The 23,848-nt window shown below is 45.1% G+C and overlaps 4 protein-coding genes across 5 annotated transcripts; 2 read left to right on the top strand and 2 right to left on the bottom strand.

Annotated features, from left to right (window-relative positions):
• Positions 1–25: 25 nt before the first annotated feature.
• LOC131263215 (WD repeat-containing protein 82) lies at positions 26–1,337 on the bottom strand. The gene is made up of 2 exons (XM_058265381.1): positions 569–1,337; positions 26–507 (listed from the first exon to the last, which is right to left on the bottom strand). The coding sequence occupies exons 1-2, from the start codon at positions 1,266–1,268 to the stop codon at positions 263–265; spliced, it is 945 nt and encodes a 314-aa protein (XP_058121364.1). The 5' UTR covers positions 1,269–1,337; the 3' UTR covers positions 26–262.
• A 1,178-nt stretch (positions 1,338–2,515) lies between these two features.
• On the top strand, positions 2,516–6,052 carry LOC131265649 (alanine--tRNA ligase, cytoplasmic). 2 transcript variants are annotated; one of them, XM_058267934.1, is made up of 2 exons: positions 2,516–2,653; positions 2,968–6,052. In XM_058267934.1, the coding sequence occupies exon 2, from the start codon at positions 2,992–2,994 to the stop codon at positions 5,893–5,895; it is 2,904 nt and encodes a 967-aa protein (XP_058123917.1). In that variant the 5' UTR covers positions 2,516–2,653; positions 2,968–2,991; the 3' UTR covers positions 5,896–6,052. The 2 variants fall into 2 exon arrangements, with proteins under 2 accessions (XP_058123917.1, XP_058123918.1); XM_058267935.1 differs by having other exon boundaries at positions 2,526–2,653; positions 2,971–6,052.
• Positions 6,019–7,313, bottom strand: LOC131265650 (mitochondrial ribosome-associated GTPase 2). The gene is made up of 2 exons (XM_058267936.1): positions 7,171–7,313; positions 6,019–7,101 (listed from the first exon to the last, which is right to left on the bottom strand). Exons 1-2 carry the CDS (start codon positions 7,309–7,311, stop codon positions 6,076–6,078), a joined length of 1,167 nt encoding a protein of 388 aa, XP_058123919.1. The 5' UTR covers positions 7,312–7,313; the 3' UTR covers positions 6,019–6,075.
• A 9,778-nt stretch (positions 7,314–17,091) lies between these two features.
• On the top strand, positions 17,092–23,605 carry LOC131265587 (plasmanylethanolamine desaturase 1). The gene is made up of 6 exons (XM_058267871.1): positions 17,092–17,217; positions 19,133–19,322; positions 22,432–22,643; positions 22,721–22,939; positions 23,278–23,447; positions 23,515–23,605. The coding sequence occupies exons 1-6, from the start codon at positions 17,092–17,094 to the stop codon at positions 23,603–23,605; spliced, it is 1,008 nt and encodes a 335-aa protein (XP_058123854.1).
• The last annotated feature ends 243 nt before the right edge of the window (positions 23,606–23,848 follow it).

The following is a 23,848-nucleotide window of genomic DNA, read 5'->3' as shown; positions in this document are numbered from 1 at the left end:
GAATAAAAAAGAACTAAACAATTCGTTCTGGTTTTGTTTTAGTTTTATTTTTATTCCTGTTGGTTTCCTGAAAAAGAAACTAGTTCATGTGTCTCTCGGAAATAAAAATTCACCGAAACAGTACACATTTTACGCCCGCATCACTCCAAAATCTACGTTGCTTTTGGTGATGGTAGTGTACTTCCGAACTGGAACCGTGTCGTGTTCCTTGTTTCCCTTGGGACGGTGTGCAGATAAAAAAAAAGTAAAGCTTCGTCCCCCCTCAGACATCGTCACCCGTCGGAAGCCAGAACGCCATGTTCGTGCAGGCGGAAGCGAGCATCATAAACTTGGGATTGAACTGAACACACTGCACCGGTCCCGGATGATCGCCGTTCAGGACGCAGATTTTGTACCCCGAATCGGCATTCCATACGTGCACCCGGCCGTCTGTGCTACCAGAAAAGATGAACTGTGAATCCGGACTGTATGAGGCTTCAATAGGGATGCCTTTGTTGTTCAGGTGTCCTGAAATGTAAACGGCAACGATGAAGTGTTGACACGGAACAAACGATGTTTCTTTTCCTACCTGTGAATGTTTGCAGAGGTGTTCCATGGAACGCATCGATAAGCCGAATTATCGAACCATTTGTACTGATGAGAATGGTTTTGCCATCTCGCGAGAACTTTAGGCCCGTCCAGTCGCATTCCTTTTCCTGGTTTAACTTGAATGTTACAAAGGGACCTTTGTCGAACGACCGCAGATCGTACAACTTGATGCTTTCCGAATTGACCCCGGCGGCAAAGATCAACCCCTCCGGATCGTACGCCGCCACCGGTCGTCCGTTGAGCTGCATCACACCCTGGCAGTTGGGCGAACGGAGATCCCACAGTCGGAGCGTCTTGTCGAGCGATCCGGAAAGAAACGTGTCCTCCACCGGTGAAATGTTCAGCGAAATCACCTTCTTCGTGTGGCCGGGAAAGTATCGGAGGTATTTGTTGTCGTGCAGGCTGAGATAGCGGATCGTGTCGTCTACCTTCGTCGAGCTATGTATCGCCGTGTTGTTGGCGTGTGTGAAGTGGATCAGATCGACGCCGTACTTCTTCGAGTTGACCGTCCGGATCTGCGTGCCCTTCTCGCAGTCGTACAGCACGATCTGGTCGTCCTCGCTGCACGAGATCAGCATGTCGCCGTGCGCCGAGAAGTCGATGGCGTTGATTTTGTCCGTGTTTTCCCGGAACACCTTGGCCACTTTGAAGCTTCGAACGACGGAGTCGATCAGCTTCATTTTCGGTGGTTCCGCCACTTTGCCGGTTTTTCTATTAAACTCTGGTCACAACGAAGAACCGAGAACCAGTTTTTTCCACGATTAATTGCGCGTCTTTGGATTGTTTACTTTCGACGACACGTAGGATTGTAGAAACTTCAGAATATTTCGCCGCCTGGAAAACTGACAGCATCGAGGCGTGGTCAAAGTTACAATTTTTTTGAAGGTTCACTATTTTGCATAACGTGACAGTTGTCATTAGACGTCAGCTTTCCAAGGTGAATAGAACGAGGAGGATTTGAGCTCGACTTTGATTGCAGTCACCTTGTGTGCTACGTGCAGCCCAAGATCAGTAAAAAGAGAGGTCGGGTCTTCTTCTTCTTCTTTCGGTATGCAAGTCGGGGTATATCCCCCTAGACTAAGGCAGCGCTCTGTCAGCTATCGAACAAGACAAACACGACAAACACGACAAAAAAAAAAACGATCAAACCCATGCAATCATATGGAGGTGCTCTGTCAACCTGCATCGAACATGTCAGACAAACACGACACAGAACAAAACAGTTTGATTTTGTCGTGCAGGGCTGTATTCCACGGAGAAACAGTATATACCTTGTTTATTCTGCTACCTTGCTGCTGGGAGAGTGACAGTTCTTCACGACAATTCGCAGAGCACCCTTCGAACAAAGTCGTGTTTGTCGTGTTTGTTGGACTGTTCACAGAGCGCTGCCTAAGTCGAACAATTTGTTCCCTTACTCGTAATCAGAGGTCTACCGACTCTGTCCGAACTCCTATGAAGGGGCTCGTCCTTTAGGACCGGCTATAATAGCCATATATCCACCCGCCGTCCACGGGAGGAATAAATCCTTCCGTTGTCAGGACACAAACACTCGTGGTCCGCTTGATTAACTCAAACAGCACGAGATGTGCGGCAGCTGGGATTTGTCTGACCTGAGCTCAAGCTCGGCGTCACCACACGGTCGTGCCGTAAGCTAACCTTACTTTTCCGCTAACTACTTCAGGAAACTTGTGCACTGCTAACATCCGCTCTGATGCACTACCGAACTGGAACTGCAGAACATATTCCGAACGCCTCAATTACCGCTCTGTTGATGAGACATGCCATATTTGCAGTTGTGCCCTGGCTGCTCGTAGGAGGCAAACAACATTTCAACCAACTGTCAAACATTTTCCCTCGGTTTTTCTCTCGTTACATGGTATGCTGCGACCTCTTTTCCATTGATCTTGGTGCAGTCATTTCGCGGATCCACGAAACACGTCGAAACGTGGAAAAGCCTCGCTTTTTATCCGTACACCTTTCTACGCATTGCGGGGCTTATCTGTGGATTATTTTTAGGTCGAAAGTGTCGCAGAGATCATTGTAGTTTTGTTTCCTTCGCTCAACGGTAAGTAAAGTGATTAAATGGAATTGTACTTTCCGCAAAATGGTGACATAAGGTAGCAGTGTCGGGAGGAAATATTCTTCACCGGATCGATGTGTGCATGACGAAATCATTCCGTCGGCTTACTAATATAGTGGTTAGAAAAGTGCTTGCTCTACTGCCTTTTAGCCGCGTGTCACATTGCGCCAGACGTGCGTTCGGAATGCATAAAGAAGTGAAAGTACCGGCCCACCACTCCCCCGGCCGAAAAACCGGTTTACGTAGACGAATGTTTTCATGTTCCTTTCTTCGTTCGATGTTTTTCCATTCTTTTGCAGTAGTAAATCTTCGTGGCAACCAACATGGATACCTCACTGACGGCTTCGCAAATCCGGAGCGTTTTCCTGGACTTCTTCAAGGAAAAGGAACATCTGTACGTGCACTCGTCGTCGGTGATTCCGCTCGATGACCCGACGCTGCTGTTCGCCAACGCGGGCATGAACCAGTTCAAGCCGATCTTCCTCGGTACGGTCGACCCGAACAGTGACATGGCCCGGTGGGTGCGCACGGCCAACACGCAGAAGTGCATCCGTGCCGGCGGTAAGCACAACGATCTGGATGACGTCGGCAAGGACGTGTACCATCACACGTTCTTCGAGATGCTGGGCAACTGGTCGTTCGGCGATTACTTCAAGAAAGAAATCTGTACCTGGGCCTGGGAGCTGCTGACCGAGCGGTTGAAGCTTCCGAAGGAGCGTCTGTACGTCACCTACTTCGGCGGCCATCCGGAGTCCGGGTTGGAGCCGGATCTGGAGTGCCGCGAGATTTGGCTCAAGTTGGGCGTAAAGGAGGAACACATTCTGCCGGGCAGCATGAAGGACAACTTCTGGGAGATGGGTGAAACGGGCCCGTGTGGACCGTGCTCGGAATTGCACTTCGATCGCATCGGAGGCCGCAGCGTACCGGAGCTGGTCAATATGGATGATCCGGACGTGCTGGAGATCTGGAACCTGGTGTTTATCCAGTACAATCGCGAGCAGGACAGTTCGCTAAAGTTGCTGCCGAAGAAGCACATCGATTGTGGTATGGGATTCGAGCGGCTTGTGTCCGTCATCCAGGACAAACGGTCGAACTACGATACGGACGTCTTTGTGCCGCTTTTCGACGCGATCCAGAAGGGAACGGGAGCACCAGGGTATCAGGGACGTGTCGGGGATGCCGACGTGGATGGTGTGGATATGGCGTACCGCGTGCTGGCTGATCATGCCCGTACGATCACGATCGCACTCGCCGACGGTGGATTCCCCGATAACACCGGACGTGGCTATGTGCTGCGACGAATCTTGCGCCGTGCGGTCCGTTACGCCACGGAAAAGCTAGGCGCCAAGCCGGGATTCTTTGCCACTCTCGTCGATACGGTGGTGCTACTGCTCGGGGACACATTCCCCGAGGTGCGCAAAGATCCGCAGCACATCAAAAACGTCATCAACGAGGAGGAGCAACAGTTCCTTAAGACACTTTCCCGTGGAAGAAACCTTCTCAACCGAACGGTCGTTAAACTCGGCAACAGCAAGGTCATTCCGGGGGATATCGCGTGGCGCCTGTACGACACCTACGGTTTCCCGGTCGATCTAACCCAGCTGATGGCGGAGGAGAAGCAGATGACCATCGACATGGAGGGCTACGAGAAGGCCAAGCACGAATCGTACATCATTTCGCAGGGCAAGGAAAAGTCCAAGACGGCCACGATCGATCTGGATGTGCACGCAATCTCGGACCTACAGGAGCGTAAGGTTCCGACGACGGACGATTCGTTCAAGTACCGCTACAAGGCCCAATCGACCGATCCGCTGGCGGAGTACGTGTTTGAACCGTGCACAGGTAAGATCGTGGCCCTGCGTCACAACAACGCGTTCGTGGAGGAGGTACTGGCCGGGCAAGAATGTGGCGTGCTGCTGGATCGTACCAACTTTTACGCGGAAAGCGGTGGACAGATCTACGACCAGGGTTACCTGGTGAAGGTGAACGACGAAAGCAGTGAGTTCAATGTGTCGCTCGTGTACAACCGGGGCGGATACGTGCTGCACATCGGGGTTGTCGAAGGTACGCTGCGCGTTGGCGATGAGGTCCACTGCCACATGGACACCGGAAGGCGTCAGCTGACGATGAAGAACCATTCGGCCACGCACGCACTCAACCATTCGCTGCTGAAGGTGCTCGGACAGGACACGGATCAGCGAGGATCGCTCGTGGTGCCGGAGAAGCTTCGGTTCGATTTCACCAACAAGGCCGCCATGACGATCGAGCAGGTGGCCGAAGCGGAGCGGTTGACGCGCGAAGTTGTCCGCAAGAATGTGCCGGTGTACGCGAAAGAGGCCAACCTGGCCGTGGCCAAGACGATCAACGGACTTCGGTCGGTGTTCGATGAGGTCTACCCGGATCCGGTGCGGGTAATTTCCTTCGGTGTGCCGGTCGAACAGCTCGAGGCCGATCCGACCGGTGAAGCGGGTGTGATCAACTCGGTGGAATTCTGCGGCGGAACTCATCTCCATCAGTCCGGGCACATGGTTGACTTTGTCATCACGACCGAGGAGGCGATCGCGAAGGGAATCCGTCGTATCGTTGCCCTTACCGGACCGGAAGCGTTGAAGGCACTGAAAAAGACGGAGCTGTTGGAGCAAGAGCTGGCCGCGCTGAAGACCACCATCGAGGCGGATGCGACAGGCAAGGAGGCAAAGGAGCACGTGAAAAAGATCGTCGAGCTGACGGAGGACGTTTCGCAGGCGACGATCCCGTACGTGAAGAAGGACGAACTGCGCACCGTTCTGAAAGGTTTGAAAAAGACGCTGGATGATAAGGAGCGCGTAGCCAGGGCAGCCGTTGCGAGTGGCGTGGTCGAGAAGGCGAAGGAGCTGTCTCAGGCGCATCGTGACGCACCGTTCCTGGTGCAGCGGTTGGAAGCTTTCAGTAACACGAAGGCACTCGATTCGGCACTCAAAGAGGTACGCAAGGTGAACCCCGAGCAGTCGGCTCTCTTCCTCTCGGTCGACGAGGACACGAAGAAGATATTCTGCCTGGCGAGTGTACCGAAGTCGGCCGTCGACAAGGGTCTGAAGGCGAACGAATGGATCTCGCACATTGCGCCGGTTATGGGCGGCAAGGGTGGTGGAAAGCCGGAGTCAGCGCAAGCATCCGGCGGCAACTACGACAAGGCGGATGAGATTTTGGAGCTGGCTCGTCTTTTCGCTGTTTCGAAGCTCGAGTAAAGCGCCGACCAACCTAAAGACCGATCTGCTTACTGCCCGCGCAAACTTAAGTGCATTTGATGCAATTGCATTTTATATTTCTGCTATCGTTTTTTCCGATTAAATTTTATGCAAGCCCTAAAATGGATCGCTAAATAAAAATTTACATTTATTTCAACAATAACTACAATGTGTTTCACTTTACCGCTTTTGTTCTTCCTCGTTCGTGTTATTAGGCGATTCGTGTTCCCGACTAGATTCATAGATAATCCTGATCTCTTGCAACATCTCAGCAATGTTTGTTCCTATTTTCGCGCTTACCGGTAGCACAGGTACGTCCACATGGTGTGCCAACAATTCCACATTGTTTTCCGCCTCCGGCAGATCGATTTTGTTCGCGATGATAATGCGTGGCCTCATGGTCAACTCTTCGCTAAACATGCCCAGTTCGTGCAGTAACGTGTGATAATGGGTCCACGGTTCGTCGGTCGACGCATCGATCACGAACAGAAGCGCATTGCATCGTTCCGCGTGCTTAAGGAACTGTATACCGAGACCTTTGTTCTTATGCGAGCCTTCAATCAATCCGGGTAGGTCGGCAACGGCAATCTGTTCGTAATCATCGTATTGTACCATTCCCAAGTGTGGTTTCAGCGTGGTGAATGGATAAGGAGCCACTTTCGGCCGGGCCCGACTGATAGCCCGAAGGAGAGTGCTTTTCCCGGCGTTCGGTAACCCGATGAAACCGACGTGAGCCATGCTGCGCAGTTCGAGTGTATACGCCGTCTCTTCCCCGGTGGCTCCAAACTCCGCAACCTGGGGTGCCTGTTCGAGGTCGCTCTTGAAAAATTGGTTTCCTTTTCCTCCCGCGCCACCCCGTGCCGCCACGAACATCATTCCTTCGGCGTCGAGATCACCGACCACCTTGCCGAGTGTGCTCTTCACGATGGTTCCTATCGGGACCTTGACCACCGTGTGGTTGGCGTTCTTTCCATGGCAATCTTTTGTAGCACCCTTCGCTCCATCGTCCGCCCGGAGAAGCGCGGTAATGTGGTTGAAATCCTTCACGTCCTGTGTCGCTTGCAGTATCACATGTCCACCATTGCCACCATCCCCGCCATCGGGGCCGGCGTTTTCGTTACACCACAGTCGAAGGAAGGACACGCAACCGTCGCCACCGTTTCCACCCACCGTTCGAACGTGTCGCGAGTCAACAAAGTATTGTGTCTGTAGGGAAGGTAATGAAAAGACTAAACACATGTCACACTTGTTTGTTCGTCGAGCAGATGTTCTTACCGTGGGTTTGCTTGATTTCGGTTTTTTACTTCTCAGCGGTACGGCCATCCGTTGATTAGAATATTGGACACATCCTGATGAAAGGAAACTTCTCGTTGGAGCTTGGCGCACGACAAATGCACGTAATATTGAACCCCACATTATGATTATGAATCGCAAACAAGAATCGCCGGTGTTTACGAAAATGTAAACATGTTTTGTTTGTTTTGGTTTGTTTGACATGGAAAGTTTCAGTAACCTTGCTTGTGACCAAGGTTATTTAAACAAGTTTCTAACATTTTGGTCCAAATTTGAAATGACCGGTGGTAGCACGGACTTCGATTGGATTTTTCCTCGGATTGGATTAATTCGATTGAAATCAGTGGTGGTAGCAAACCAATATAATTGCTAAAATGAGAATAAATTTCGGATTCCTATGCTGATTTGCACTATAAACCTCTAAAATGTGAAACAAAACGATTATGTAAAAACTGGCCGTTGCTAGCTTGGAATTTTGAAGAATTATTAACATTCAATCACAAATATTACACATCGAATCCCATCACGGCTGGCTCCATCAGTGACTTGACCTATCTTCAAGGAAATTTTATGTAACTTTCTGATAGTTATTTTGTATTTTGGTGGCGAGGTTGGGCATTCAAACATTCTCCATTGTATAGATCTGCTTAAGAACTGCCATCGTAATTTAGCTTTATGTTTTAATTACAATCTACTTTTACGCCTTTAGTAGTTTTCTACTCATTCAATTGTATTTACATTTGATTCTGTAGGTAACAAAAGAAAAAAAAACAAATCAATTAATCATGCATATAAAAAAAACTTTGGCAAGGTTAACTTTACAGATTTTCCTGCTCTTTGTCGCATGATGTTAGCGGAGAAATTTCTGATCGTTAATAGATGTGGAACATACAAGCTAGCAAAAGATTTTCTCTACTATATGCTGAATCAAGACCGAAGGTGATAATGAATGGCACAAGAGTTTGTCTTCACGCTCCGAAAATTTTGTCCAACAAACGTAGGAACGCATCACATGCAGGCGAGATTTGAATGCTAGTAGCGTTTGGAAACTAAAAGCACATAAAACATTGTGCTAAATAGTTCCGCTAAACAACGGTTCAGATGAAACCAGATGTCATTAGATGTTTAGTGAGATTGATCGTCGTTGTTTTATGATCTATGCGCCATCAATTTACTGCAGAACTATAAGTGGCTGTGCATGTGTTAAAATCGTAATGTGTTAAAAGCGTTTGCCTCGGCAAAACGGATGAATAGAAAATCATGTGCCATAGTCGTGGACAGCCTGCTTAGATATGATTTAAATTACAATTACCAATAAAAAAATCAGTTAGTTAACATAATTTAATGTTAGAGTTAACTGAAATTAAATAAAAAATTGGTAAAATTTCAAATTTTACTCTAACACAATATACAACAAAATGTCGTGGAATATACAAAAAAAAATCATTTTCTGACTTCAATATGATTCTATAACCACACAGTTTGAAATTCGTTTGCAAAAAACAATAGTCACAACAAAATTGGCATGCCGCATGACTGAGCTAATGCTTTAAGGCTTTACGGTGGAAATTAAAGGCTCATAAAAATTGATAAGATATAGTCGAAGATCATCGAAGCTATGTTTAGAATGCTATATCGAATAAGCCAGCGATAAGGCGAACGAGTGGAGGAAGCTCACATGGTACGCAGGTCTCGCAGGTCATGCCGTACCAAAATACTGATAAGGCGGTCTCAGATACCGTAAATTATTGCTCATCGATGATGTCAGCCAATTACGAACCGATTGTCAACAGTGCATCATCAAGGCCTTTCAGTCTCGATTTTCTCACCCCGATACGCGACAAACAATGATGCACTAATTACTTTGCGTTCCGGGCATCCTCTTGAAATGCTTAAGCGTGGGACTGATCGTAGCAGAGCATATATCATCCGTCGTGTGAAGCGTACCCATAATTCTCCTTACGTTAGTCCTTATTGCAAAGCCATTTGTGGATGATGAAGAATTTTTATATGGCTGTGATTTTTCGCGATTATTTATCGTGCACTCTTTTTCTCTTACACCGTGGTGCGTATGAGTATTAAGAAAGTGTATTTTTTTGTTTTCGTTTGCCAGTAACAGGGGCGCCGAATGAAAATCGAAGTTCGAAGCAATTCGCAGATGAGCAACAGTGGGGAAAAAAGAAAAGCGGCATGGGAAAAGCAACTGGATTGCGTATGTATGTGTGTGTGTGCGTGCACATGTCAGCGAAGCGAAGCGTGACTTTTCCGGACCATGCGTCTCCATTGAGTAATTTCGAGTGGACCACGTTGTGTTTGTATTGGAAGAGCCCTCTCACAAAGGGCGTCCTGGTTGGACCTCTAAACTAGCTACTGGTTTCTCTCGCATACTTCTGCAGTGCCTTCGTGTCCCAGACCACCGGCCAGCAGGGTAGTCCAGCCGTCGACGCCGAGTCGTAACGCAGTGTGTCAGCGAGCGCCCTGCTACCTCCGGACCGTAAAGTTCCCGGCTACGAACCGTCTCGACAGCCGAGCATGGCAAAGGAAAGAAAACAACCGAAAGGGAAAAAGACCAACACCAACCATCAGCGAGGCGGCACAACAGTTAGCACGTTCGGTGATCCGGCGACCCATCGGAACGGGGTCGCGGGAGGTGGGAGGGGGTCGCGATGGCGGCAACCAAGCGTCATCACGGCGTGTTGTGGAGCCGCACGCGAGGCGTTCGTTGGAGCGATTTGAAACATTTCGTTCCGTACCGACTTTCAGTCACCGTTTGTCGCTGGTTAGGAGGAGTTCGTTCGTTGTAACGACGGTCGGTCTGGTGTCTCCGCGGCGTTCCGTGGCGTTCCCTTGGCGTGTATACGTTCGTGCGGCTCTTCTGCTTACCTCAAGTATTTTTTGCCCAAGTTTTGCTGTTTTTTTTTTTCACCGCACACTTTCTTTCGGGTGCAGCTCCCGTGTGACGTACGAAAGGTGAGCATGGTGAGAGTGATAGCCATGAGCAATGGTTGTGTTGTGATTTTCCTTCGTTTTCCTATGGTTTTTTTTTGTTAAGTCAATCCGTAACGATGAGATCATCGTTGGGTACGGCCATCTTAAAGGGAGCGTAAATGTGTGTTCGATTTTTATTCGTTTCGTCCGTCCCGCCTCAAACGAATGGGATACCCTTTCGCAGGGATATCAAATAGAAGTGAAAAAATACTAGCACTGTAAAAAAGAGAAAAGTAAAAAAGAGAAATATTGAAGTGATGTGAATTATAACTTGATTTTAAATAAAAAGACAAACATCACGTAAAAGTATTCTGCCGCTTTGCGCTACTCTCTGCGATGGGATTCGAGCGAGTGAGTGGTTGGTGAATTATTAATCATTTCCCCGTTGCGACACACACACACACACACACACACACACACACACACACACACACACACACACAACGGGGGAAAGAGGGCTGGTGGTTTGGTGTGGTAGAGGTCAACCTGGAATGGGGTCGCATGGTTCACAGGTTGCTCGTCTCAACTCAACCCTTCCTCCCCTTCACGCCATCCGACTCAACCCCTCTAGCAGGTTGATCCTGACGCGAGGACATCGAACTGTTGGTGCCTCCATTTGTCGTCGTGGAAATAAAGGAAGCCAAAATAGGAAACGGACCCCCAACCCATATCCTTCCAATGGGCGTTTCAATGGGATCCAGGTGGCGTTGTGCTTTTTTTTTGGACGTCATTTGTTTGTGTGTCAGTGTGCGAGGTGTCGACTTGTGACCTAATTTACTCGTTTCGGCAATCGAAATTCGGTCAACGAGGGAAATGTGCATACACATCAAGAGAACAGAAGGAAACGGTATAAAGAAAAGATTTTCTTTATTCATCCTTCCTGGACATTTTATCCTTGAAGAAATATAAAAAAAAAACACATAAAGGGCCTTGGAAGAAATAAACTATACTGCGTGGAAAGGCAAAAAGTAAACCGCTCCACCGACAAAAGAATGTGACCGGTTAGAAATGGAATTCAAACCCGCGACGCAAAGCCGCAGCTATTCAGACATGCAAAAAGTAATGGAAAAATCTCTGCAAAGTAAAACTGCAGGGCAGAACGGAAAAAAACAGCAAGAAAAATGCCTTCGCCTAAAGTCAAAGGATATACTCAGGCCGGCTGCGAAACTGCCTTCCAAGAATAGAAGTCTGCTGATGGTTCAGCATCGGGCCATGGTCTGCAATGCCTTCACAAGCAGGTAGTGGTGGTATCGATCAGTTGGACAGCTGACGTAAAAGATCAACCAACGAGCTGCGGCTGACTAGTGGTTTGAGTTTCAATTTGCTTTTCCGACCATACTGAATAGAATCTTAAATACTGAATCTACATTAAACTGAAGCACGGAGCTCTATTTTTCCGTCAATGGGAATGAATTTATATCCACTTAGGCTCTCGTTAAAGGTCGCCAAAAACGCCATTCAAACTTCAAGTACTCTTTACCTAGAAAAAAAAACGAAATCCTACAAAGCCGTTTGTGCTTTTGTTCATCAAACGACTCTATTTGTGTTTTTCACCTTTTTGATTTTTCAAAGCACAGCCATACTACCCCCCCCCCCCCCCCCCCAACCTTCTTACGCTATGATGTTTGAATAGCTGTAACTTTTCCAACTTTCAAATTACACAGTCAATAGCGAAATAAACAGAGCACTCGGATGACTTCGAAGGACCCTTTCGCGTGCCGCATAATGCTGCAAAGCTGAATCGGATGAGGATGGCAGGAAGAACTGCAGGGCAAAAATAAACGAGCGAAAATTCCCAACTGTTGAAGTGGCACAACTTTTGGCTTGCCTTTTTGTGTGGTAGCCCCCCCCCCCCCCCGCACCCCCAGGGGGAGCGGGGTTAGTTTGTGGATGCTCTGACGATTTTATTTCGCCACCATGAGCTAATGCATCGAGTGACTACCGGAAACGTTGCGCCGAGCTGTGTTTTCTCTGTTTGTTCTTCCTTTGCTTGTTGTACGTGCTTCTCACTTTACATTCGTACGTAAACGTCCTTCGAAAGGAGATTTCTTTTCTTACTTTAGTGTTCTAACATGGGGAGTCAATATTGTAGTTGAACATCGAATGTCCTCCCTTGAACAAGCGAAAAGGGCATGGAAACAAGTGTGGCGTAAAAACAATTTTCAATAAATTCCAGAAAGACACAGGTGTCTGCTTTTATGGTTGTTCTACAGTAAATAAAAGTCTCATTTGAGGGTATAAATTATAACGCCTCTTGTCTTATAACTTGAGCAATGAATTACAAGAATGTACCACACAAAAGAAGTAATTTATCTTTATGGATATGAAAGTAAAGAAGGTGCTTGAACAAATTCTCAAGCATTCGGCTTGGACTTCTCTTTAGCCTTTCGATGTAGTTTTAATGTTGATATTTTAAAATGTCTACAGTTTTACGATCTGTGGTATTATATACATGGGTGCCCATATCTGAGTACGTTCCTTGCATCGCTAATGGCTTAAAAGGAGTCCTTTCCTGCCCAGACCTTGTTACTCCATCGATCCGACGAGGTTTTTGTGGCTAAAGCACAGTTCTCCAAACAGATCAAATAATTGATAAAACGGTGGAACTTTTTAGCCTCCCTCGTGCCAGCGATATGTGTCACGATCACGCACGTATTTTGGTCAACCTCCGGGGTGGGTCATAAGTTTAATGGATGAAAGATAATAAACCGAGGAACTGGCCAACCGAGAGGCCATAAAATCCACGGTCGCTTCTACCCATGGCTGGGTGTTGGTTAGTGTGTGTGTGTTTTAACAATTTCTCCGCCCTCCCGGGTAAGTGATGTCTCATCAAGCGAAACTCAAAACTTTAATAAGGCACAACAGTAATAATCAACTGGCAGCGCGTTGATGAAGATCGAGGATGAAAAGTAGTGTGCGACATCGAGAATAGGAGGGAATATGAAACAAGAAATGTCGCCAAAACGAGGCAAGATTAAGATAATGAGAGTTGGCCAGTGTATAACAAGAAACATAACGTCAGCTGGAAAGTTTGTACGGTTTTGTTTCATTCTTTGTTGAAATTGAAAGAATGTTATACAATATTGGAGTTTTTAATTTTCAAATTATTTAACTCTGTAATACTCGACTAAATATTTAGATCATATGCTAAGTACGCTCAGAACGCTTTCACAGTTTACTAAAAAAAACAAAGATACAAATAAATTTGTGTTTCTTCACGTTGTTACATTTTTATTGGTTGCTGTTTTGCACTTTTATTCACCGCTTTTTCAATACAAATTAAAAAACCCTTCCTTCAACATCTCCACGAATTGAAGCCTACCTTGAGGTTACATTGATGACTTGTTTGTAAAATTAAGAGAATTTTTTCTCTGCCTGTCATTTATTCGCTAAATAAACACACTGTAACATCGTCACGATTGATACGGCAGCGCTTTTATTTACAAGGCGAAGCTTTTTTCTCATCATGGAACAAAAGCTGAGTTCAATAAATAGGTTTTGTATTACTTTTTATTAATGGAACATTTTTCAAGCTTATTTAAGAAAATTACGTTTTGTTTTTATTCGTTAAAATACTGAAATAGGCTCGTTCCTATAACATTACAACAACAAGAAATTTGATCATTGGAATCAGTCTTCATAATAGACCAGGTGGAAGAAAATAAGTTGTCTAGCTAAATATACAGTAGTGTAATGAGGATATGATCGTTATAACGTATTTATTAAGAAAAACTCTTTTTCATCCATTCTAGGTAGATTGAGTTTACGACTGGTAACATTTTTTAGTAAAGTTGGGTCCACCTTGCATGTCAGATAACGATTGGAACCGTGCTCGGTAAATAATAGCTAACAAATATTACTCATTCTACCTTATGACCATGTGATTGATCCCACATTCGTCAACGCCCACCAGACTCGATAATGTAGACGACTACTTCTACTTCGACACCTGCATCTACGCGTCCACGGGCTAAGAAGTCGCGCAAAACGCCGTCCGCGTCCCGCTCGCACACACTTTGGGGTGATAAACTTGCCTTAGACTAATTTTGGAGGTTTTATTTTTGGTTGCCACCTCTGGTTGCCCCGCTCGCAACTTGCCACATTGTTTCTCAGCCCGCTCAGTTGACATTTCATGTTCGCGTAGCGGAGAGGTAGCGAAAAACTGACCGCCTTGAACCTAACCTTACGTTTTGCGCTCCGTCAATCCGTCAGCATGGTGGCATGGGATTGGTTTTCATTTTTACGACTCTTTTTTCCACCATCACGTCAAGGTACTTCTACGGTCTTTCGAGTGCGGTAAGGTGTTTTTGGGTGTTCTGGCTGCCTTCGCGACACGCTAAGGGAGCGGACACGAAAATGGATCCATGTTTCTACAAAGTTCCACGCAAGCCTGGCTACTGCTGGCGGTGTGTAAAAAAAAGGGTTCGGTGTGATCTTGAAGAATGTCCCGCAAACGTACCGAATTCGTTGAGTGACGTCATACAGCGCTGGTAAGCAGTGCACGGACTCTTTAACAACGTACGTTCTTTACGTTCTTTTTTGCTCTCTAGCACAACTAGGGCTGAATTTTGTCGTAGCAGCTCAAATGACACCGTTGCAGTGCTTTGTTTTACTCGTTTTCCTCCATGCGGTAACCTCTTTAATTTATGAATTCGTCCCGGGTATGCATGTAGTGGTTGGCAATGGTTTTGTGGTTTTTTTTTCAATCGAAAGCATTCGTTGGCATGACGTTGGGGAAGGAAATTGAGTTTGTTAAAAAAGCATACACATTGTGTGGTCATGAATTGCGGCAATCGTTGATGGACCGAGAAGGCCGGTTTCAGACACAGACTTCCAGACGAGCGGCATTTTTATGGTTCTGGCTACGGTTAAAGGTCTATCGATTGCCAACATGTATCAGCTGCTTGGATGGGTTTTCTTTAGGAAATCTTCATTTTGTGTTTCCCAGCTCGTGTCGAGTTTGTTTTAGCATTTCAAGTTAGTATTGGTGACATTTAGCCATAAACCCTTGTATTGAGCATCACAAAATTCTAAACGGAAGTCAATAAAAAATAAAAGAATTTCTTTATGATACATTTTCATTGCTATAACGAGTTAATCTATAACAAACCGCATTTTTGTTTGTTTCAAATGCTTCACTCAATTCGATAGTGGACATGTGAAACAACACACCTGCTTCCTACTGTAAACGCATAAAACGCCCAATGAAAAATTAATACATTTAAAAACGTGTTTCCTCCCTTACGATTTACTGACGCCTTCCAAGTGCTCTACAGTAAAGGAGTGTTAGGGATAAGTACCGTATCTGTATCCGTTGTTGCATTTTTAATCATGAGAAGTGTCGCCCGATGCTGCCCTTAGTGGAAAATTTGTTTGTATTGGAATTTTTTTTATTCCATCTATGACAGGTGTTCCGTGTTTCTACGAACGATGGAGACGCATGGTGGTTCAAGTTATTAACTGAACAAACACAGTCAAAGATGTTTAAGGCTTTGGGAAACACCGTAGGAACTTTGTAACGGTAGAATCACTTCATATCCACGACAACTTTCTATTTCTTTTTTTGATTGTTTTTACAGTTACAGATTTTTCTTTCTTTCTTTCATTCTAATATCTACAAATGTGTTAGAATTGAAGAAGAAAAATGCCATGATTCTCCCCTGGTGTTCAAAAGGACTGTGGAAAACTTTCAGTCAAGTTTAAAAAACAGTTCGTTTCTCAAATACAACAAATATAAAAAAAATCGGAGTTACCTGGTGGAACACATCTACCAGTCCCCTTACTTTCGTAGAAGCTTTTTTCCCTTAAGACTTCGCGTTATGCTACAGGTGGTTCCTTGTAACAAAGTAAAAGTCTACCCTCCTTCTCTTCGTTCAGGGATGTGTGTATGTGTGTGTTGAGTGGATTATTAAGTGTCAACCACCGGATAGCATAATGAAGACCTCTCGCCTTGTTGAGGGAGTTTTCGTATCGTAACTTTCCTTCCACCCATTTGCCGCCGTGTTAGTTATTCGGCGTTTATCTTCTAGACCCAAGGGACTGAGTTTCAAACGAACCTCCCTTCAAAAAGGAGGGGACAAAATATAAATAAACCTGTTGGAGACAAAGAAGGCGAAGAAGAGGCACTTTGGGATGGCAGTCGGAGTTAATAAACCATATCATCAGGGTTATATTTTTCATTTTCCTTTGTAGACAAAAATTATAAACTGTGATAATATCGGGTCGCCGCAAGGATATAATGTACACTCTACTGGATAAATAACTACGCAAATGCTTGAGTGCCTACCGTTATCGAAATAAGGATCCAAAAAGGAAGTGAAAAGGATAAATAGTGCACTTTAACCGCTCCATTGCCTGTGTTGTGTTTGTGTGCGTTTGTTTATTTGTTGGGATAGTTGATTAGGGTCGCCGAGTGATATGCGATACTTGTGCTGCCCAAGGATAAAGCGATCCTGTTGAAAGAAGCTCCCAGCTCACGAATATCCATGCAAAAGCTCGCTTAAAACGGAAGGAACAGGTCCGGTCAAATATAGTCTACGACGGTGGGAAGAAGTCCCTTTTTTGGGAATAACTCACGACTTTCGGGCGTTTGCTGCGGGTGGATTAGGGAACCCTCGTGTGAACTGGCGTGTGAGGGCTACTATCCTCACAACGCCGTGTGTGTGTGTGTATTTGTGTCAATTGTGTGACAGAAGAAAGTAAAGTGCTAGGAAAACGGGAAAGCCCCAACCACTGCTTGCTTCAGGTCGTAAATCGTGACTCCCATTGAAGCCACCCCGTGTGGTAGGAAGGAAGGCAAGGAGCGGGGATTACGTGCAGCTTCTTCGCAGCGACTCACGAGCGTCTTTACCGGAAGCGAAGCGGGACGAGCGACACCAACGAGACGGGTGGTTTCGGTTTCATGGAACGTTTGCCATGGATTTAATATCACTCCCACCCTGCTCCCGACGCTTGGAACTGACGACGATGGCGACCGAACAACCGTTGGCCCTGTCGCCAGCGTCCACTTCGGCGATTAAGATCTCGACGACGTTTTTAAAGGTACGTAACGGACCAAACCCGAGCCAAATAACTTTACCTTCCCCTCCAATGGTTACATCCCTCCCGGAGGTTCCTTTCCATGTTTCTCGATCTGTTTTTCGTTTCCCTTGTTCACGAATTTTCCCCGGTTTGTTGACTCAGTTTCGTTAGCGTTTGTAGTAAAACGGGATATTGATGGGTAATAGTTCGCTTGCGTTTTGTGCTTCTGCACGAAACCATGTACACACAGGCGCTTCAGCGTGCGGTAGGGTAGGCATGGAATGAATAATTAGCCCTGGTGCCATCATGGCATTCATAGGTCAGCAGTGGCCAATGAAATGAAGTGAAGGAAACAGGCTTGTCTTGCTTTAAAGAATGTGTTAAATCTTTGAACAATGTTGAGAAATGATATTCAGATCGGACAGGGCGGGTGATTTGCAATTATATATTAGCAGTAGAACTTTTGATCGTTCTCTTTGTCATATTTTGTTTTCAAAATTAATAAAATCGTTTCAAATAAAATTTTTCATAATAATTGTTAAGTTTTTAAAGCAAACATAGTTTTACTTAAATTTACATTGCATATGGAGCTAATGAAGAAAATTGCTATCATAACAACAAATTACTGTAAAAAACCGCTTGAATTAACAATTTTACGCAAAAGATCGCACAGAATACAATTAAAGCAAGGAAAATTAGAAATCTAAGCTAGGAAAACTTTACACCTAAGGAGGTTTAAATTTTTGTCTATTTTTATCGAAACCCTTCAGATACTTGCAAACGTGTCGTTATCATCCTAAATTATTATCAAGCGATTCGCTAATCAATTGACGATGGTTTTCCAAGTTGTATTGCTTAACTTGTTCATAACATTGCCATTCAATTGTACTTCGGGACAATTGAGTACATCAAGCAGAGATGGTCCGTGAAACACCAGTTTGCCGGTGATAATTGCCTGATAGAGCAGATAAAACGGTCAACCGTTCGGGGACCATTGTGTTTGTTGCTGTATATACAAACAGCTCCACTTAAAACGAGGGAGAGTGTTCGTTCAGTCGAAAACATTATAATTGCGCACACAATTAACGGCCAATCGATGTTGATCGTTGCAAATTAGATCGATTCCGGGGTTGGCAGGATGCGCGTCTTGTCGGATGGTTGAGCTTGCTTTGCTAAAGGAAATTCCGTTTCGTAGTGTTGGGCTATTTGCAATGCAAATGTTGTTTGTCAAACGACCACTTGTGCGAAAGAAGGAAGTGTCATTGAGGAAGGAAGGGAACGTTAGTGTGCATGCGTGTTTCTTCGATGGATGCACACTAAAACAATTTCCCAGCAATGGAAAGGTGTGGAGTAGAACGGTATGACCACATTGTAGTTCGTGCATTAAATTGCATCATCAACGACGTCTCCTTGTTGTCTAGGTTTGTTTTAGCTGGAGCAATACATTAGTTTCCCGATGAATTGGTCTATTAAACAGGCAGGTGCAACAAATCGACGGCTTGCTGGCAACGGGACATTCTCGGTTGCAGCCTGAAGGTGGCACGCAACTCACTGTTTTAAAAATGGAACTTGAGGGAGTTTGACGCCAGGAACAGGCAGGGTTCGAAAGAGCGCCTTGAAATCAACCGCAAATCGGCTGCTTTGGAAAATCACGCCGAAGGAAGTTGGGACGGGAGGATCGTTGAGAACGCTGACGCCAAGAATGTTGACGCCATCATCGTCATCACGGATGCTCTCCCTCTCCCGAACCGGGAATAGGATTCCCTCGGGGGAGATTAGGCTTGCTTATGCTCGATTATCAGACAACCGTTTATCGCTTACGGCGCACACCTTGTTCTCCGCTTCCATTTCGACACAATCTACACAATCCGTGCCGAGGATGTTATCACGGTGACGTTTAATCTAATACATTCGATACGCCAACTCTCACTCACAGACACCCGTCAAGACGGACCAGGAAATTCTGCAGAACTCCATGCTCGAGGATGACCCGAACTCCAACACCATCCTAGCCTGTCCCCGCGGCAAGGAAGCGGACGACAGTGGGCGAACGACGGATGAGAAGCGGCCTCGTTGGGGACCACAGCACAAAGGGGCACAGGAACTAGCGAAGCTGTATAGTAGTGGTAAGTTTCTGATACGAATGTGTTCACATGTCGCTCTGCCTCCTTGAATTGGATATGTCATCGCCTCAGTCCCTAGGCTTGAATACCTCTTTAGCTCACAAACTCGTTACGTCGCGCGAACAAACTGTTTAGATCGCGATGCTAGAGCTCTGAACAAGGGCCACTGATGGCATAATTATGTGGTGCATTGGGACGCAACTACCTCCCGTGCCCCTGGCTTTTGCTCGTGTTTCGTTGACCTCATCCCTCGATAAGATCTAGAACAATGGCGTTGACGAGTGGGCCGGGCGTTTCGCGACCAAGGAAGAGTAATATATATTAATACCTCTTTAGCACTGCATCTGTCACTTGCACGAGTGTTCCGCAAATCTTGGCCCGTACGTCGAGTCGGAGATCGGGGGTCTTTGCCTGATTGAATCACCGTCGACTCGCTGACGGTTGCCCAATGGTTAGTGACGTTATTAAATTGTCAAACCCCAACGTGCCACATTTCTGCTCTCTGCTTGAACTCCAAAGACCAAACTCTCCTGTGGTATTAGTTAGGCCACAATCACACGCCTCTGTTGATGATATCAGAATGACATCATGCATGAGCTAAGTGATACAAATGCGAGTGTGTTTACTTAAACCCACCCTTCTCTTGTCTTCTTTATTATGTTAGTTCAATATAGTTATTAATTTCTACACTTAAAATATTTCTCAGACATTTCAAATATCAACTAGAAAAAAAAAGAAAAACATCAACTTTTCAAAAGGTTTAAATTCCATTTTAATACTAAATGGATTATTTTTTTCAGTGATAAAATTTTTTGAATATCTAATTTTCTAATCAAAGTCACCTTTTCCTTTGGTGTTGTTTCATTTTAAAAATATTTTTTAAAGACTCAGTGTTCATAGAATATTTAGTCTTCCTTGAAGGATGGAGCTCATTTTTCTCCTCATCATTGTTGCATCTTTTCGATAAAACAGCTGCAATGCTATTTAAGAAAAACCCTGCTACAGTACGATAATGTCCTGTGCTACGATATTTGTCGATGGGGGAACTTAACTGTAGGTCAAGGCTGTTGGTATGATGCCTTTCTATTGTTTTGGCTTCTTGGCATCGGTTGTAACAATAAAAAAATTCGTTCGTATTTCTCTCGGAATGTACGCTGGATGGTCAACACAACTTAGAAGCTATTTGTTAGACGACTAGTTGTGTAAACCATCAAATGTATTTCTGTACGAGAACGAGAACCCAAATATATTTCAAAAGCTCGACTTATGAGACACAAGAAAAAAAAGCATAACTTTTTTAACTTATCCAAACAACGTTTCATGGTACCCAACTTTTACTCTTTGTTTTCACGGAATAGGGAAAAAGTTATATTTTTCTTTAGACTACACTTCATGCCCTTACATTGCCCTTCAAATACCACGATGTTGCTCGGAGTCAGTAGCGAGGTACCCTGAAGCCGGATGTGTTTAAACTCCTTCCTAAACTCCTCCGTTTCCTTCCCAATGGAAAGTTTCTTCAAAAGAACCAATGAAAGCTGTACAGTTGAAGTGATGTTTCGTTCTGAACGTACATCCTGCCAAGGGTCCCACTTCGTTCTCAAGCTGGCGGAACATTAATAGCCCATACACAGGCAACCCAGTGGTCAACAACTTCTACCGCATTCACGTCTACATGTTCGCCCTTTCACGACCACCGTGGAGTTGTTCCTGGAAACACTTGTTGGGGGCCAACAGTGGTGACGCCTGGTCATTAGCTAGCGTCTAAAGATTGTTTTATGTAAATGAGATTTGACTGTTGATATTTACCCTTTACCCTCCCATTAGGGGTTCGGGCCGTCGGGTTCCTATTCGTTGTGTGCACTGTTGCTCGGAAAAGAGCTCAAGTGAACCCTGTCCACCTTCGCCAGTGGTTCCGTTAGAGGGGTTGTTCCTTCTTACGTCCGGCGAAATGAACGTAATGGTGGCATTACCGGAGCACAACACTAATGGCCTATGCTTAGTCGGTCACGGGATTTGTGAATATCATAAATTGATTGCCGGTTACTTTGAAATTGAACATGAATGGAGAAGCGTGTATAAACTTGCAAGTAATTTTTAAAATAGAGGTGTAAGCAGATAAATGGACTTTGCTTTACTTTAGAGAACCCTTCTGATGACTGACTGATTTCATGAACACATAAAATCATTGAAATAAATTTACTTTTTTTGCGGTTTTCAAAACTTATCATCGCCTCTCCAGCTACCTGTTCGCACTGTTTTTATCTTTCATTTGTGGCTTTAAGCCAACCGAAAAGACCATTGCTCCTTGGCGCTCAATCAAACGGAAAACTTTTCAACTTGGCTCGTTAATTTTAGTTGGCAAAAATAATTAAACTAAATTAGATCACCCATTGTTCAATCTCTTGATCCAAACGTAATTGGGTTACTGCTTTTGCAACAGCTTTCACATAAGCGCAAGTTGCGAAGAGCTTTTGATTGTCAGGTTAAGTTTATCAAATGATTTTGGCATGGTGACAAAATCATAGTTAACTGGCTTGTGGACAATTTTGCAAAATTTTAACTGCCATTTGCTTGCTGGCATAGGTTTTCAGCTCATTGGTAAATTTTGACATCGTGCTGAGAACGTTTTTGGTAAAAAGATTTATTTTATGAAAAAGGAACGAACATCATACAATTATGAAGCAGGACGAAAGTGACATGTTAAAGTGACGAAACGAATAATGATGAAGGAACTTCAAAGCATAATGTTGTTCAACCACATAGTTTAACCCCAGAGGGCATTACGTTGCGGTTTTAATGCCATTACGTTAATTTGACCCAGCGTGTCACATAGTTGATTGTTATAACAATTTTTTCAAAAGCTTTTCTTTGTAGTGACATAATCATTTTGTAGTTTCATTTATGTGGTTTTCGTGCCATAGTTATTGCTTATGACGGCATAGATTTTACTGCGGTTAATTTGTGCGGTATAGAGTCACAATAACTCAGCCGTCGGCTTCGTGGGTTTCCTTTGTGGTTTTAATTTATTTTATCTTACTTTTTTGTAAATTTAATTCAATTAGTCGTGTCAGGTTGGATGACAAATTGTTTTCGTTGCTTCTTTCATTTTCAGGAAAACGGACTCAGGAACTCATCTGCGTTTACATCTGCATCACGCTGATGGTGCTGAATCTCGGCCTGATACTGCGGCACTTTCGGCTCGAACGGATTAGCAATGTCGTGGTGGCGGCCTTCTTCGGCATCCTGACGGCCGACTTCGGTTCCGGGTTAGTGCACTGGGGTGCCGACACCTGGGGCTCAGTCGAACTGCCCATCGTTGGCAAAGTACGTAGGGATGGCGAGCAAAACCACAGGGGACCGCATCTTGTTTCTTCACTCACGCTGTTTTCTTCTTTCGGTAGAATTTCCTTCGACCATTCCGAGAGCATCACATCGATCCGACCTCCATCACCCGGCACGACTTCATCGAAACGAACGGAGACAACTTTATGGTGGCGCTGCCAATTCTCGGCAAGCTGGCGTGGAACTTCTTTACCCGCACGAACGCCGAAATCCAACAGGACTATGCCATCAGTGCTTATCTGTTCCTGTGCTCGATTTTCGTAGCCATGACAAACCAGGTGGGTGAAGTTTTGGGGGAGGTAAATGGGACGAAATCAGAAGAAAATCGTCTGTTGCATAGTAATATGTTAGTTGACTGGTTGAAGTGAAAGCTACCAAGTCTTGAAACAATTCAAAAGATGATTAATCAAATAAGATAGTTTATCCTTATTTGATTAATCATCTTTTAAAAGATCCTTAAGGATTCTTCTGAACCGGATCTAGATGAGATGAACCATTTTCGGGTGGTTTTTCGTATAAGCTAAATAGTAAAATTACTTGCTCATCTAGAGATATAAATTAGTCAAATAAAATCACTCAATAATTACCCTAGCTTATAAATGTTTGTTTTTCGTAGATTCACAAATGGTCCCACACGTACTGGGGTCTCCCGAAGTGGGTTCTGTTTCTGCAAAACCATCACATCATCCTCCCGAGACGTCACCATCGAATCCATCACGTGGCGCCGCACGAAACGTACTTCTGCATCACGACCGGATGGCTCAATTGGCCGTTGGAAAAGATTAAGTAAATCGAACGCAGCGATTTCATTCAGTCGTGCTAGTTTTACTAACGTTTCATTTTCCCTTTGCAGGTTCTGGTCCACGCTTGAGACTATAATTGAACTATCGACCGGGCATAAACCGCGCGCGGATGACCTAAAGTGGGCTCAAAAGCGAACATGATCGTGCGGCGAGTTAAGCACGGTACCAGGGCACAACGCTTTACTGGCGGGATTGTTCCACGTGACGTCGGCGTTGCTGAGTTGAACGAGGACATCGGTAGCCATTAGGAAACTTTATGGCAGGAAGCATGTAAAAAGAGGCGCAACATTTGTGCTGTGAAGCGCATCAACACTCGTACTCAAAGATATTGGCAGGCGTTTGGAAACTTTTTAATACACAACATTACTGTAACTTTTGACCGTT

This window comes from Anopheles coustani, chromosome 2 (genome assembly GCF_943734705.1).
Source record: "Anopheles coustani chromosome 2, idAnoCousDA_361_x.2, whole genome shotgun sequence".
Taxonomy (NCBI): domain Eukaryota; kingdom Metazoa; phylum Arthropoda; class Insecta; order Diptera; family Culicidae; genus Anopheles; species Anopheles coustani.
This window is presented reverse-complemented; position numbering and strand designations above follow the sequence as displayed.